The sequence below is a fragment of the Pteronotus mesoamericanus genome, unplaced genomic scaffold (genome assembly GCF_021234165.1).
Source record: "Pteronotus mesoamericanus isolate MK-2021 breed Mesoamerican mustached bat unplaced genomic scaffold, CSHL_Meso_final contig_82, whole genome shotgun sequence".
NCBI lineage: Eukaryota > Metazoa > Chordata > Mammalia > Chiroptera > Mormoopidae > Pteronotus > Pteronotus mesoamericanus.
Genome location: NW_026555265.1, coordinates 3196172 through 3211641, shown reverse-complemented (window position 1 = coordinate 3211641; position 15470 = coordinate 3196172). Strand labels below are relative to the sequence as shown.

At 38.1% G+C, this 15470-nt stretch overlaps 1 protein-coding gene across 9 annotated transcripts in view; it reads right to left on the bottom strand.

The window, feature by feature from the left end:
* LPP (LIM domain containing preferred translocation partner in lipoma) overlaps window positions 1-15470 on the bottom strand; it is a 618933-nt gene that overhangs the window by 340208 nt on the left and 263255 nt on the right. For all 9 annotated transcript variants that reach the window (XM_054585111.1, XM_054585106.1, XM_054585114.1 and 6 more), the window contains one exon: window positions 7252-7364. In XM_054585111.1, the coding sequence (XP_054441086.1) occupies window positions 7252-7364 (113 nt within the window). The remainder of the gene's footprint in view (window positions 1-7251; window positions 7365-15470) is intronic.

Genomic DNA, 15470 nt, shown 5'->3' with positions numbered 1-15470 from the left:
TGAGATGTAAACAAGTTGCCTTGACTCTTGGAGTCATAACTTTTTTTATTTGTTAAATCATATTTGTGCTTTTCTTATTTGTAAAGGTCAAATATAATAAAAAGTATTTTTAAATTTGTAAATTAATATAAAATTATAAAAAGGTAATATTTTGTTACCAAGGCATTGCATTTTGAAGCTCTAAGAGATTTAAAAGATGATTTAATTAAATCATTCATTTTGCAGAGAAAGTTTGTGAGAGTATTTCTTTAGCAAAAAGACTTAGAGTCCCCAAGTATATAAGAACAAGGAATGGGATCACTGGTGAACTTTGGGAATGTGTGGTACAAACCAAATGAAAGCAATATCTGTACCAGAACTCAGCAAAGAGACCAGCTACCCAGAATAACCCAATAACAATGGCATCATCAGTAAATATTTACTAAGCCTTAGTAAATGTCAGGGACATACACTGTTTTTCTGTGTATTATCCCTTTGAAACCTCCACTGACTCAGAAAGAACCAACTGCAGTTTCACGTAACTTTGAGCAAAGGTAATTCTCTGAAATATACAATATTATTAGTTACTCCTTATTAACAAATTCAAGAGCTAAAGCAAAGCTAACCTTATTGGTTATTTTTACATATTGGAGAACTGACCACAACCAGTATTCCCATGAGACTTTTATTATCCAGAGATTAACCAATTTTTCACTGCAGCGAGCATGCCTGTGTCCTAGATTAGGTAGCAGCATCAATGGTAATTGAGTTGTTAAGGGGGGCGCGCGCAAGTAAGTGTGTGTGTGTGTGTGTGTGTGTGTGTGTGTGTACACACTCCACTATCAATCCCAAGTGTGTGTGTGTGTATGTGTGTGTGTGTGTACACACTCCACTATCAATCCCACAGAAAAGGTTTACCTCTTTAAATAATTTTTTTTTTAAATAAGGAAGAGAAACTATGGCATTCCATGAAAAAGTTTCAAGTTGCTAAATGAAACACTGGAATAGTCCCTGTCAGCTCTAGACCTGCTACTTTCAAAGAAGTTTTTACAAGTCTAGACACCAAAAATACCTCTCTCTTCTCAACTGAATGCCCAATCAGACGATGATTCAGACTGAAAGACAAACAGGAAAACTTTGACGTTTGCTTCTAGAAAGTCACATTGACCAGAACCAGCTACATGCCTAAGAACCCACCAGCCCTGCTAAACATACCCTGACCTACATAAGTGAACCAGAAAAGGAGGAGATAATGGCAAACAAGCTTACTGCTGCCACTGCTGTTGCCAGGGTCACAAACAACCCCAGAAAGCAACGAGGGCTCGCTAACCCAATGCCCAAGGGAACAAGGCGAAGGGCCAGTAAGAAACAAGCATCTCAATCACTCCTTTGGTATGTTTCCATGTGTCAAGATATTCTTACATTCTCGCTGAACAGAAAAGGGCAAGCACTTCAGAGTGGAATCAAGCTTTCACTGACCACTTTGTTTTTGCTCTGACAAAATCGCACACTACCTCTGTTCTTAACCTTTAGAGCCTGGAAATGCTCTTCTTTTACCCAGCCTCCTCCCTCCTCACCCCACTGCCAGGTGCAGAAGGGATGACCTCTATAGTAGGGTGTGTCTAGGCCACATAAGCAAGTCCTGTTGCCTCTTTTTGTGAGTTCATGGATGAAAATGACCACAGCCAGGGGCCTGAGTTTTCTATGCCTAAAAGTAAAATTCTGTCATTCAATATCGGTCACCAGGACAGTACTAGGCTAGGGTTACATCTCACATGACATGGATTCCAGCGCCAGTTCTACTAAAATTTCAATAGATTTTTAAGTTATCATTGATAAATGAAATATAGTAAATGGCTAAGTGGATAAATGACTACAACTCACCATTCACCCTATACATATATGAGCTTTGAAATTGTTTTCACAAGAATAGAAAAGAGTTGGCCTACAGATTTTTGAAGACTGACTTTAAGCGAGACCATAAATGATTTCAGAATTTTCTCTTCTCTCTTCTCCTTTCAACTAACTCTGGGCATTTCCCCAAGTTCAGTGCATAGGGCACATTACACTATTCTCACTTTCTGTTGAGAAGAGACACCTCTTTCAGTAGCTTTATCGATCAACTCCTTGGGACAAGCATCATCTACCTCCCTCCTGGCCTGATGGTTCCTTGAATGTGCATCATTTTCCAGGAGGATAAGAAAAAAATCTATGTGAGGAAATCATAAAGGGACAGATTTTAGTTGAAAAAAATAACAACATTAACATTTGGAGTAATGAGCAATGGACAAGAGAGTCCGTTTTCTGAGGTGGAGGAAATGGAGTTAGAGGAGCAAATGTGGCCATCTTGCCCAAATGAATAAAAGAGGAGACACAAAAACTGAAAGTATAAAAACCACTGGATAGAAGGCATGTAAAAGCCACAGGACTGAGTCACAATGAGAGAGGTAAAATTAAAAGTTGTCAACTGGAGGTCATGGGAAAAAAAGTAAAGATATAAAAAGAGGAAGTTAAATACAGACCACCTGAACTCAAAGCTGTCAGGTATCAGCAAATATGTCCCTGAGGAGCTCCAGGAAGTCGACCAGACAATCAGAGCTGTCTGCATGGGGTTTCCCACAAGTATGACCTGTTTTGTCTTACGGTGCATTAAAAGCACCACTCGGCATCCAACATAGACCTGGAGGGGTTCTCCTTATACTTAAAGTAGTAACAAAACCTGCAATAAGTGGTCCATGATTTCAGGATAAAGGGCAAACTCCACAGCCAGAAATGCAGATGTATCACACTTACTTGGTGCTGCTCTTCTTCTGAATAATCCAGTCATCTGTCTGAAAATTAAGGTCTTGCCCAGTCATCAAAGTGTAGTTTAATTGAAATTGTTTCCAAAAATCTTTCCTTTATATCGCTAGTCTGTTTTTATGTCCCTGATCCTCTCCTACAACACAGGACTAAGAGTGTGCTTCTGATCAAAGCATAATGTCTAAGGCATAATTTACCATAAAACACCTTAATTTAGGAAAAGAAAATTATGTATATATGAAGCTTCCAAGCTTGATTCAGAGGTGGTAGCTGATCCATCTCATCCTTCAACATCACCTTACCTATAATAGTCACCCATAACTATTTTACAAAATTGAAAAAAAATTGAAAATTCAAACAGAAGTTGTGACCTCTTATTCCCTTGAGTTGGGAACCATTCCGCCTGGTTTCAGGGACTGTAGCTTCGCCGATAGGTGAGAGGTCCCCAACGCTGGAACTGAGCAAGGAGGCTGTGGAAAAATAGGCCACTGAGGAGACAAAACCTGTCCCCCTGTGCCTCTGCCTCCCTCACATCACCCTGCTTGGCCACAGAGGATGGCTGGTTAGTCAATGATGGGTAAGACCCCTTGATGGCAGGGGCAACCTAAGACAGGCGCAGTCACATAGGGGCCATCAGGGAAGGACTTGGGGGACATGGAGAAGGGGAAAAAGACCCTCACCCCTCAGCTTTGATATGGCCGGGGTCCTCATTCCATCTGAAAGAAGTCTCCTTATCTCTTGGCAGCTCTGCCCTGCCCACCTGGCTCAGGCTTGAAACAATACTAAAGGCAGGTATAGCCCTAAACTGGATCAGGTGGTTCCTGCGGGGAAATAAGGCCTAGAAGTAAGTTCCTTGAAGCATGCTTTGTTCTTCCCTCAAAAGCTATGATAACTGGCTCATGCTGGGAAGGAAATTTACATTATTCACAGATCCTGACCTGAAGCAAAAATCTCTTGTGTTCCCTGAATTGTTATCTATGATCTCTGTGTGTTTTCTGTAAACATAGCGTTTTGACATTGATTGATGAGCTTTGCATCCATGCTGTATGCCCCTGTGCGTATGGTTCTCAATAAAAGACACTTCAAGAGAAGGGCTCCAGGCCTAGTCCACTAGAGGGAAGTGCCCTTCCTCTGGCAGGCCGAGAAGAGTGTCTGGGATGACTTATTTTATTTCCCCATCCATGATGACCCACAGAGTATTCTGCGGGACAGAGTCCGCCCTTCACCTCAGCTGGCACCCAAACAGAGGCCCACATATTCAGAGTCCCGCGCCACCTCACCCTTGCAAACCTGAAAATTTATGAGGTATTCTCCCCCTTTGAAACTACTCTAAACAGTGCTAAATACCTGGTTGTATTTGCTAAAATAGAAAGAAATTACCAACTGTAGCATCAGCTCAGAACAAAGCTAACAGTCCCAAGATTGGGAATCAGGGAACTAGACCCACGATGTCAAGTCCTAAGGCCATAATCCCCAGTATATGTGCCTCACCTGGTTGTTCCAAACAGGAGCACATACCCCCTTCATCTGAACCTCAGAGCCTTAAAACCATGTGCCCAAGCCATCTGCTACAATGAGACAAAGGGCAAATCCAGGCGTCGAGAGTTCTCAAATTCATTAAGAGTTCAGTCAGAAGGTGCATAATTTATACCTTCTTGGGTCTCAGCTTCCCTATTTGTAAAGAGAGGGGGTGAAATCATTTAGCAGGTGCTCAAAAAGCCCTTAACCAAATGCTCAGTGCAGCATTGGACTATATTATCTCTTAGGTATCTTCTAGCTCTGAAAATCTTATTATTCATATAGTCCCACTTAGTAGACATTCCTTTGGCTTGAACCTGAAAATTTGGCTGGAAACATAAACAGACTTCGACATAAAAACACACATTTACCAGCTATAATTTGGACTTGGCAACAGGAGGTTTCACCATGGCTGAGAGGAAAAAGTACAAACTTTTCTCCAGTGAGTAGATTACCTTCAGATACATTATAGCTCCCATCTAAAAGGCGATACAGATATAGCCAGAGCAGGGCCAAGCCACTATCATATCATGTCACTACCACACCAGGGGAGGGCGTGCCGCTTCTCTTTTGAACTCGCCTGCAGCCTTCCGTATAATCAAGAACGGCAGGCCTCTCCCTACCAGATTTGTCCTTTTCCATTTGGCAAACTCTATTTTATTTTTTATCCTTCTTCCTTCTGTTTTGCAGAGAACATAAGCCAACATGGCAACAGGCTTTTTGTTTATTTCCTTCTTTTTCAAAAACAAAGTTGTGGTTTCAGAACAGTTATCAGGACAAGGTCGGTACAGAACAAGGTTTTTCATAATTTTAGAAAAGCCCCATGTCTGAATTTCCCTTAATGAAATATTTTAGCAAAGTCTTACTATTATTCTTGCTATTGTTATTTTTTATCCAGTAATAATCATAACATCAACATGTCTGTAGAGCCATTACAGTTTAGCTATTTCAAATCCATCTGTATTTTATTTAATTATTAGACGTCAATATAGTTACCTTATTTTTAATTATGAAGAAACTGGGACTTAGTGTGACTGGCTCAAAATAGTATAACTAGAATAAACTGCTCAACTATTCAAACACAAGTCTTTTGTCACAAAGTCCAACAAACTTTTCAGAAATAAAGATTTTAAACACAACATAATAGTTTCCATAATGATCCAAAAGAGAAGACTAAGTGAAGTTTTTAACTGAGTAAACTAAATATGCAAAGAACCACCACCAACAAAATAAAGGGCAAAAGAATACAAAAGGCAAACTTGAAAGGTTTTCTTTTCATTTTAATAAAAAATGACTAAAAATAAGAAAAATTGACCATACTGTTTTTATTAGCAAGGAATCTCTCTGGTGCATGAAATAAATATAAACTTCATAAGACTCCTGTCCATTACTGGCATCAGACCTGTTTTTACTAGCATACAGCAAGATAAAATGTAGGGAGTTTGTGACATATATACAAAGACAAAAAATTTGTAAGCGCCTTTATAAGATCTAGACTCCAAACTGAATTGGAGCTCACTGGTTATAACTGGTACTTAATCATTTCAACTGATCAATTTAAAAAAAAAGCTTCTTCTATTTCCTAAGATCTACTATATAAAAATATACCCCCAAGAAGTGCACATGGCTTTTTCTCCCCTCTCTGACTCCGAGCCTTTGCGTAGGCATCACCTTATCAGGGAGGCCTTCCTGACCGTGCCTCTCTAGGTAGGCTGTACCCCTTACCCTTTCCTCAACCCGGAGCACCGATCCCAAGCTAATGTGCTTTGTATCGTATATATTTTATTTACGTCTAGTAGTTTTACTGAAATAAAGTGTCATGAGAGCAGAACACTGTCTGTCTTTTTGAGGTCGCGTCCCCTGTGTTCCAAGGGTGCTCACACAGGAGCACCAAACATTTGCGGAACGAGTGAATCCTTTCTTCCTCCGTTCCCCCCAACCCCAAAATTCAGGAGAAAGAAAGACAGACAATGAATTGAACTCTTTAAGGGGTTATTTCCTAAGGTTTTTCCTCTTTAAAACTCACTATGAATAAATTTCAACATATAAAGGGAGACCAAATAATAGAATAAACTCTCAGCCCCGATAACCATCAACTCATAACTAATCTTTTTTCACCTGTATTCTCACTAACACCCTACTCTTACTATTTTGAAGCAAAGATCAAACACCATTTCACTTCTAAAATATTTCCAATACTTTTTAAAGATAAGAACTATTTTTTTCACACTATCTAGAGTAACATAATTACCTTTAAAAAATAATAATTCTTTTGATTTTGTTTTTTCGGTTTCCTGCCTGACATGAACAGCATTTGGCTGCCTAAGTGGTAGCAGGTGGTCCCCAAAACCCCTACATGATCGCAGGCTAAGCACCGCTTCTCATGCTTCTTCTGACTCTAGTCCAGTACTTCATGATCAGCACTCTCTAGAGAACAAGTTGTATATACTCAACACAGAGTATAATGTGCATCCTTAGCCTCCCTCAGAAGGGAAAATCCAATGTTTGCTGCTATTTTTGCTGAAAGAATGTTGCTGATCAATTAGGACCCCCAATGACCAACCAGAGACTTAAAATATCAACCTTTCTAATGTAGAATGCAACGTCTGTGGATAGAGAGAGGGGGGAAAAAAGAAAAAAAAGAAAGAAAGTATGCTCGTGTGTCCCAGGACAACAAGAACATGTGAACTTTTCAAATGGCATTCCAAAAAAAAGTGGTTTTCAGTTTTGACACAAAATTAGCAGGGGAAAGTGTTCTAAGACTTTGAAGTACAAGCTGGCAGAACTCTGAAACGCTTGAGCTGGGGATTTGCCTTAAGGTGACTTAGCTTTTGGTGAGTTCTAAACCTCTGTGTAGGCTCTGGATAAATGTTTATCTACCACAGAAAATATCATTGAATTTACGAGCTTCCTAGCATGGCTTATCGACATGACTTCAACCACAGATCTTACCTGTGCCCTGAAAGCACCTTCATCAAGCGGTGGTGGAGGAGGGAAGTTTCCAGAGCCAGGTGGAAGAGCACCAGGATCATCCAGAGGTGGGGGTGGGGGTGGAAGAAAATCACCTACAGAAAGGAAACATATACATAAAGTTACTATGGATGCAAATTTATGAGCACTCTTCAAAACACATATTAGCCAGCATTCTGCAACCTTGTAATTGGCATTGACACATAATTTTTGCCTTGCATGACAATTATTCCCTATCCTTCTTCTCCTCACTTTAATTAATCACCTTAACTTTCTGAAGATTGAGGGCCAGATTCCATATTTCAAAGCAACATAAAAGCTAGGCTACAGGGGTCAGGTACCTTTAGCCAGAACAGGGAAGGTAGTTGGGGTGGTGGATTACTGAAATATATATGACTTGCTCTTTATCCTCAATAAATTTTCAGCCATGTAGAGGAGGTGAAAAATGAGAACACAATAAGGAAAACACAAGATGGAATGTATAAAGATGTACAAACAAACTGGAAGCTAAGATGAAGGAAAGCTTATGCCCAGGTGGAGAAACAAGGAAGGCCTTACTGAGCATTTAAATTGTCCCTGAACATTATGATGTAGAGTTAAGTCCACTCTTGGCTGAAAGAGAGAGTAATAAAGGCATAGACATTAAAAAAAAATAGAGCCTAAGGAATAAACAGCAAGTGACAATAAAACATAAATACAGAAATATATAATAAACTATAGCTTATAAAATCAGACCAGTGACAAAATAAGCTTTAAAATGTGTTGTAAAACTAGCAAATAGCTTGAATTCTGCCATGCGTGCAGTGAGGATTCATCAAGGATTTCTGAGAAAGGAACACTTGGTTGCAAAACCTTTTACTAAAGACTAATCTAAAAGAACATGTAGGGCAGATTATGAAAAACTGGAATGAAAAGCATTGATTTGGAAATGTATATGCAATCTAAGTAGAAAGTAATGAGGACCAAAAAGAACAGCACACTGAAGTTTGAGTTGTTAAAAGAATGTGGCTAATCTCTAAGATGTCCGTTATCAACATATATCTAAGAGCTCTATGAATTCATGATATAGAATTTTTTAAAAATATTCTGCAAGAAATTCTATTAGGAAAAGAAAGCCCCCATTTATTTAAAACTTTGTATTTGTCCTTTCCCTTTTAAAAATAATATTTTAGATGTGTTGGGAAAATTCTCCCCCCTCCATTTATAGATAAGCAGCTTTTCTTTGCATTTTGGCCATTCAGCATTTAGTGGCAGGGCAGCGGTCTCTGTCACTCAGTAAGCCGCTTCTGGAGTATACCAGAGCATCACAACTTAAGTCTTCAGAAAAAGGATGGTCGAAATTGCACAGCGGAAGGATGGTGACTGGAAGTGGTTGGCCTGATACAACTTTCAGATGTGCACATGGGCTCCATTTGCCTTATAAATAACATTCTTAGAGCTGGGAGAGTAGCTAACAGCTGTAAGTCTAGTTCCCCACCATATCCAGGCTACCGAGTAGTCTAACACTATCTTTAGAGCACTCTGCATTTTGAAGTCTCACAATGCACTAGGCACTGTGCTAAGATTTATTTTTTACACTGCTTCTTACTCCTACAAAACTCTCTATGCTGAAGGTTCTCAAACTTTGGCATTTATCAGGATCTCTGGAAGGTCTTGTTCAAACTTAAATTGCTGGATCCCACCCTCAGACTTTCTGATTCAGTAGGTCTGTAGAAGGACCCAATAATTTGCATTTCTCATAAATTCCCAGATGATGCTGATTCTACTGGTCTTGGGACCACATTATGAGAAACAATGTATTAGGCAAAGTATCATGCTGTTATTCCTACCTTAGACCTCATAGGATTAGTAAGATTCCATGAGTTCTGTCATAAAGAAACATTTCTACTTCTCTTACCCTTCTGAGTGTACTCCTTCCAAGACATACTTTGCCCACATTCCTATCAGGGTTGTAAGTCTCATAAACCTTGATTAACTATCCCCAGTAGTTCTATACATTGCCTATAATCTAGAGTCACCAAGGATGCCTTTCTAAAGACATTGATGCCAAAAGTCTATCTCACACCAATTCAGTTAGGATCTTGGGGATGGGCAAAGGGAACGAGGAGGAAGAGTCAGGTGCCAGGATTGCTCTAAAACCCAGCTAATTCTAATATACAGCTGGGATTGATAAAACCCTTTAGCCTTCATTTGTCCAAACACTGCACTAAAAAAAATTATAATACCTGTTTAATACAAAGAATTGTCACCAAGTCCTTTTATGTCTTTTAAAAGTCACAACATATGAGAAGAATGTGCACAATGATACCTTAAGTGATCAGCAAAACATATCAAAGTTGATGGAGACTTGACTACCAAATTCTAGCTCACAGCCTAATTTTTAGGCTCAAATGTCCTATCCAGACCTATGTCTACTTCATACCCCACTTAACAGAAAATCTCTGAGTATCTTCTTCTACTTCAACAGATCCTGTTATGTCATGAGAGCTGTCAGTATTAAACAGGATCAGACCTGAATGAATCTTGGAGGTCATATTATAGAGGCAGAAACAGAGGCCCACAAAAACCACAGGAAATTTTCACAGAAAATTAGTCTGTGACTAGAAAGTACAAATAACTGTCTGTCTCTGAGGTCCCTTCCAACTACACCCTTCTTGACTATATTTCTGTCATAGAAATTAAACATAGAAAGGCACAAGTTGATTATACTCTTGTGAGGGTTTAAAAAAAGCAATAAAGGAAAATGGAATATTTCTAAAAGAAATTATTTTAAAACAATATAAATCTAAACTATTCCAGGAAAAAAATAAGCAGATTTTTAAAAGCCCTACTGATAACCTCATAATAATAATCTCCTTTATTTTGATCAGTTATGAAGTTAAACCAAAGTGTTCAGTTCTTCGAGCTCAACCATCATAGGGTTCTCACTGCATTATTCAGAGTGGAGTTCACGTTTCAAAATGTGGACAAATAGTAAATGTCTTGAAAACAGATATACACATGATAAAGATATACTGTAGAATAGACAATGGGTCTTTGGAGGAAAGCAAAAATCTAGCTGAGATAGTGGGAATAAAAAATGCTTAATAACTATCTTTAATTGGACTAAGAACTATTATGAGAATTCTGATTGTAGCTCAGCATTTTGACAGGCAAGTAAACAAAAGAAAGTGCCTCTCAGTTTCAGTAGGAGTAAGTTCAGCTTAAGAGAGAAGGTGAACTTTCCCTGTTGAAAGAAGATGGCAAAATAGAAAGCACAAAGCACGTGGGTCTGTGTATGTCCATTTGTGCACATGCGTGTATGTCTGTGTGGTGAAGAAAGGGGAAATCCTTTCCATTATAATTTTTAAACAATCAAAGAACATCTGTCTTAAATGCTTAGGTGGTAATCCTCCTAGAGAAAAGCAGCTGACCAGAATCAGCAGCAATACCTTCCAACTAACTATGCTAAGCTATAGACCTTCCCATTAGTGCATGCCCTGTTCCCTCCGCAGGCCAGGGAAACCCAACTGGAACTCCCAGCCCTGGGTATTACAGGAGCTTTGAACAAATCAAGCAGGACAGCCAAAAAGGAACACTGCATCAGACAACTGGGGCAAGGTAGTGATACATGAAATCTAAAACAGAAACACTGAGCTTTAGAAGAAGTAGAGTAGTCACAGACAGGTGTCTACAAACCTGGCTTCCTCTTTACCCTTCCCTCATCACCCAAAGCCTACCACATGCAAAATACTTTTATTCATCAATTACCAGTTGTAAGAGTTCATTCTAAGTTACACAGCTCGTGAAATTCAGGGCTGGAAGTGGATCCTACCTCGGCCTTGGTGAGAAGCTGGAAAGGACCTCGTGTTTGATTTCCTCCAAATCATCCCACATCATTCAGCTAATGTCCAAGGATTTTTTTCTTTGTGCCAGAGGTAGCATCATGAGGCAGCTAAAGGGTAGGCTGGGCAAATAAAGTATAATATCCCTGATTCCCAAAAGCTACTTTATGCCAATTAAACTTCAGAAAATAGTCTGTTATGCATACCATTAACTTGAAAAGGGAGGGAGGAAAAACTCCTAAGAACCCAGCCAGCTATGCATATTTTTTCAAGTTACCCTTTCTAGTCTACAGGTAAAAAGGCAGTGACACTGAGAAGCAGATGTGGCTGGCTGGTGGTAACTGAGTTGTCACCCACTGTAGTTACCCTAGTAACATAGGTTGAGCATATAAGAAAGGTACCCAAATACAGAGCTTGCCATCCCTTCATGACATAAGGGCCCCAAGTAGGGGAAAAAAGTAACAAGACTTTACCAGCAAAGAAGGTGGTAAGGTACTGGTTATGTGTGATAGTAGTGGAAAAACATAAGGGAGTAATCAAGCTTAGATCATCCAATAAAGTCTAGATTCATTTTATAGATATAGATAGAGATTAGAGATAGAGATGAGATAGAGATAAAGATACAGCTATAGAGATAGAGAGATAGATAAGTAGAGATAGAGAGATAGAAATAGATGATATAGATATATAGACATAGATAGATATAGATATAGATAGATATAGGTAAATAGATATATCTTTCTCCTTCATCCAAACATCCATGTAAACCTGCACACATACACGGGAATTTAGATAGCACCCCCTTTTGTGCCTCCTTATACAGTTCTAACATAGCATTTCTACACTAGACTGCATTTATGGGCTTATGGGCACAGTCTCCCAGTTAGAACCAAAGCTTCTAACAAGTCGATCCCACTCATAATTTACCTTGATATCCCACCACTTGGCATGAGATTTGGGCCACTGTACACTCTCAGTAGATGCAGGATGAATAATGAAATAAATAAAAAGCCATTTAATCACTCAATTGATATATATTTTTAAATGACCTGATGCCTTTTCAAACATCAATGTCAAATGACCAAGGGGCTCTAGGTAAAGTTCAGACTCTTATTCAGCACCTGGGGAGTGAGGCCTGAGGGTGCGGATGTGGACGTGTGGACTCCACATGGGGCAGCATGACTCACGGGCTCCTCCACTGGCAGCCGCTGGTTCTCCAACTTTCTTGTGGGGAGAATTTTCAAATGTTTAAGGAAAATCTAAATGTTAAGATAAGTGTAAGTGAAATTGCTTAGGGACTTCTCAAATTAAGAATTTAAATTATAAGTGCAGAAGAGACCGGGTTGAAGCACATACACAGGTAAAAAAAATTGAATTATGGTGAGAAAATAATAAGCTTTAATAATAAGCTTTAGGTAAAGACAGTTATTAATTTCCATTAATAATAACTAATAGAGAAAGGAAATGTGTTCTAAAGAAAAGAGTTTAAAATTTCAAGCCCCAAAACTTACAACGCAAGCCCCTCTTCAACCCTTTACTTTGAGAAAGGCAATGTCACCATTTCAGGTTCAATTTTCCTCACCTATTAAATGAGGATAACAACATTCACTTCATGGTGTCACTCCGTGGATCAAAGTAGTTAAAAGAGTGACTTTGAACTTTTTTAGATCAAAAACCAAAGTGAAAAATTAACCTTTTATGCAATACTACTGTCTGGACAGATGTAAGTGCATATATATCTGAAACAAGAATATCATGAAACCATATTTGCTGCACATAATGTAATACAATGAAAATGCCTGTTATATTTATTTATTTAAAAAGTTTTGGTTGTGACCCACTAAAGCAATAGTGACCCATAAATGGGTCCCAATCCACAGTTTGAACATTACTAAGCTCAATTATGTGCGACTTGTACAATGTCTACATGATGAGCACCAATGCTTATTAATACATTGCTAGCATCACTACTTGTAATAATGGCATTTTGACTCCCTCAAACAAATGCCTATACAAAAAAAAAAAATCAAGCCCATAAGATGACAAGTATTCTTTCTTCTCACTTATACTCAAAAGCACAATTGATTCTAAACTTGCCCGCTCAGCAAAAGAGACCAAATGTGAGAAGATGAAGTTCTCTGAACAAGGTTGAGTGAAGAGAACAAGAGAAAAAATGAAGCAAATACAAAAGGAGTGACAATCTCCATAAGGTGATTGATTTATGTCACAGCTATAGCATTCTCCTCATAGATTAGAGGCTACTGATTAAAGCAACTCTGAAGACTTGATTTACAATTTCACCCTCAACTGCATATTCAGCTTGCATTAAAACATATATGTCACCAAGAAAACTGCACCAGAAAGCACAATGAGTGAAATATTTTAAAAATGAAGCATTCAAAGTTTAGGGCAACATGTATAATAATGTCATCATTTGTGTGATAACATACATACATATATCTTGTATCATCAGGGAGTATCTTTTAAATGGATTCCCAAGAAACTACTAACAGCAAGTTGCCTCCAAGAAGAAGAAAGAATTATGCAACTGAGAAACAAGAGTGGAAGGGAAACTTACTTTTTATAACTTACACCAATTTTTAAACTATCGCTATTTTACCTAGTTATAATTTTAAAATAACTCACATACACAAAAGAGAAATTTTCAGTACTTAGAATTGTGTCATCTGAGAATGTTAAACTTAATAAGGTTTTAAAAACCACCAGGCAACACTGGGAGATGACAGAGGACAAGCAACCCTTGAGGATGAGTCCCATTTAATGTGTGACCTCTCAGTCTTTGCAACCTACTTATTATACATTGGTTATAGCTAAAAATATGAAAAGAATTTCCCGGATTTATTCAACCCACTCTTCCTATTAGAGATAGGATGAAATGTTCACTTATTCAGAGAGCCAAAGGCCCCTCACCATCTCAGAGTAAACACAGAGCTCTGTCCTGAAGAGAGATTAAACACTGTTAATAAAGCAGCTCCCCGATTCCCGTTGTGTTCCTGTGTCTTGAGTGCTCAGCCCCTTTGAGAACTCTACAGAAGTAATGATGACTATGAGGGCAAGGCTGTGCGCTCCTGGCTTCCTGTCCTCACTGTCATTGAAACAGCAACAGCACAGCCTCCCTTCAATGACACATCTTCCTCTGTTAATGAGAAGAGAGGTAGCTCCAACCACGGAACATCAACTCCTTAGTTTTCACACTGGACACGTTTGGAGTTCAGGCTTTTATTAAACATAATCATACATGAGAAAAGTAATCTTTCTATTTTTCTTTTATTTTCTGCTGCTTACCTAAAATATAATTTGTTGATTCTAATATAATTTTCTAAGCAATTGCATTTAAATAGAAAAAGTACAATTAAAAATAGACAAATGTATATGAAAAAATAAATAAATTTAAAAAAATAGTGATGAAACACAATATTGTTAATGGCTCAGGAAAATCAGCACTCTTACATGCTACTCATATATATGAGTGTTAAATATAAAATTTGTCTCAAGAAAAATTAGCAACAGGTATCCATTTTGATGCAGCAATACCATTTTTAATAAATTATCCTATTATACTAAAGAAGTAATAGACAAGTATATAGAGAAGCATGTTAAAGAATCTTCATCAGATGAAATATAATAAAATAATCAGAATGTTCTACTGATAAAGTTGATAAAAATCAATTGTCAAACATTAGAAAATCATGCAGCCATTAAAATGATGATGTTGATCTAGATGTGACATCTATTTCTTCATTGATTGGGTGTTCTCTATATGCCAGGCATTATTCTAGACACTAGGGGGAAATCAAACTAATTAACTAAATAATAATGTAAATACATAAAAAAGTGCTATGCTTATGGACTTCATACCCTCTCAGGAGGAGGAGAATACTCAGAAATGATTTAAATAAATTATTTTTAATTTAGGTGGTACATACTGCATAGAAATTAAATAAGGAAAAAAAGACTGCCAGGTTGGTGCAGAAAAGTTGAGATTTTAAAGATAAAGGCTGGGAAATGCCTCACCAAGGTGGTATTTGAACAAACACTTCACTCCACCGAGGGAGTGGGTCCTTGAGTATGTAGAAGGAGAGCATGAGAAACTTCCTGATATATTACCATGTGAGGAAAAAAGTAGGCTACTGAAGAGTGTTTATAATATGGTCCTTTTTTTTGTATAAACCTGTATGCTAGCTAACAATGGCTGCCTATAGCTTGAAAAATGACAAGCTGATTTTTTTAATTCCTTCTCTTTTGAGTTTAATGGTTATATAATAAATGTGAATTACAGGCATGAATTTTTTAAAAATCGAAATAAAGATACTTTGAGATGAATTATAGAATCTACTCAAAACCCAGTGTTTTATT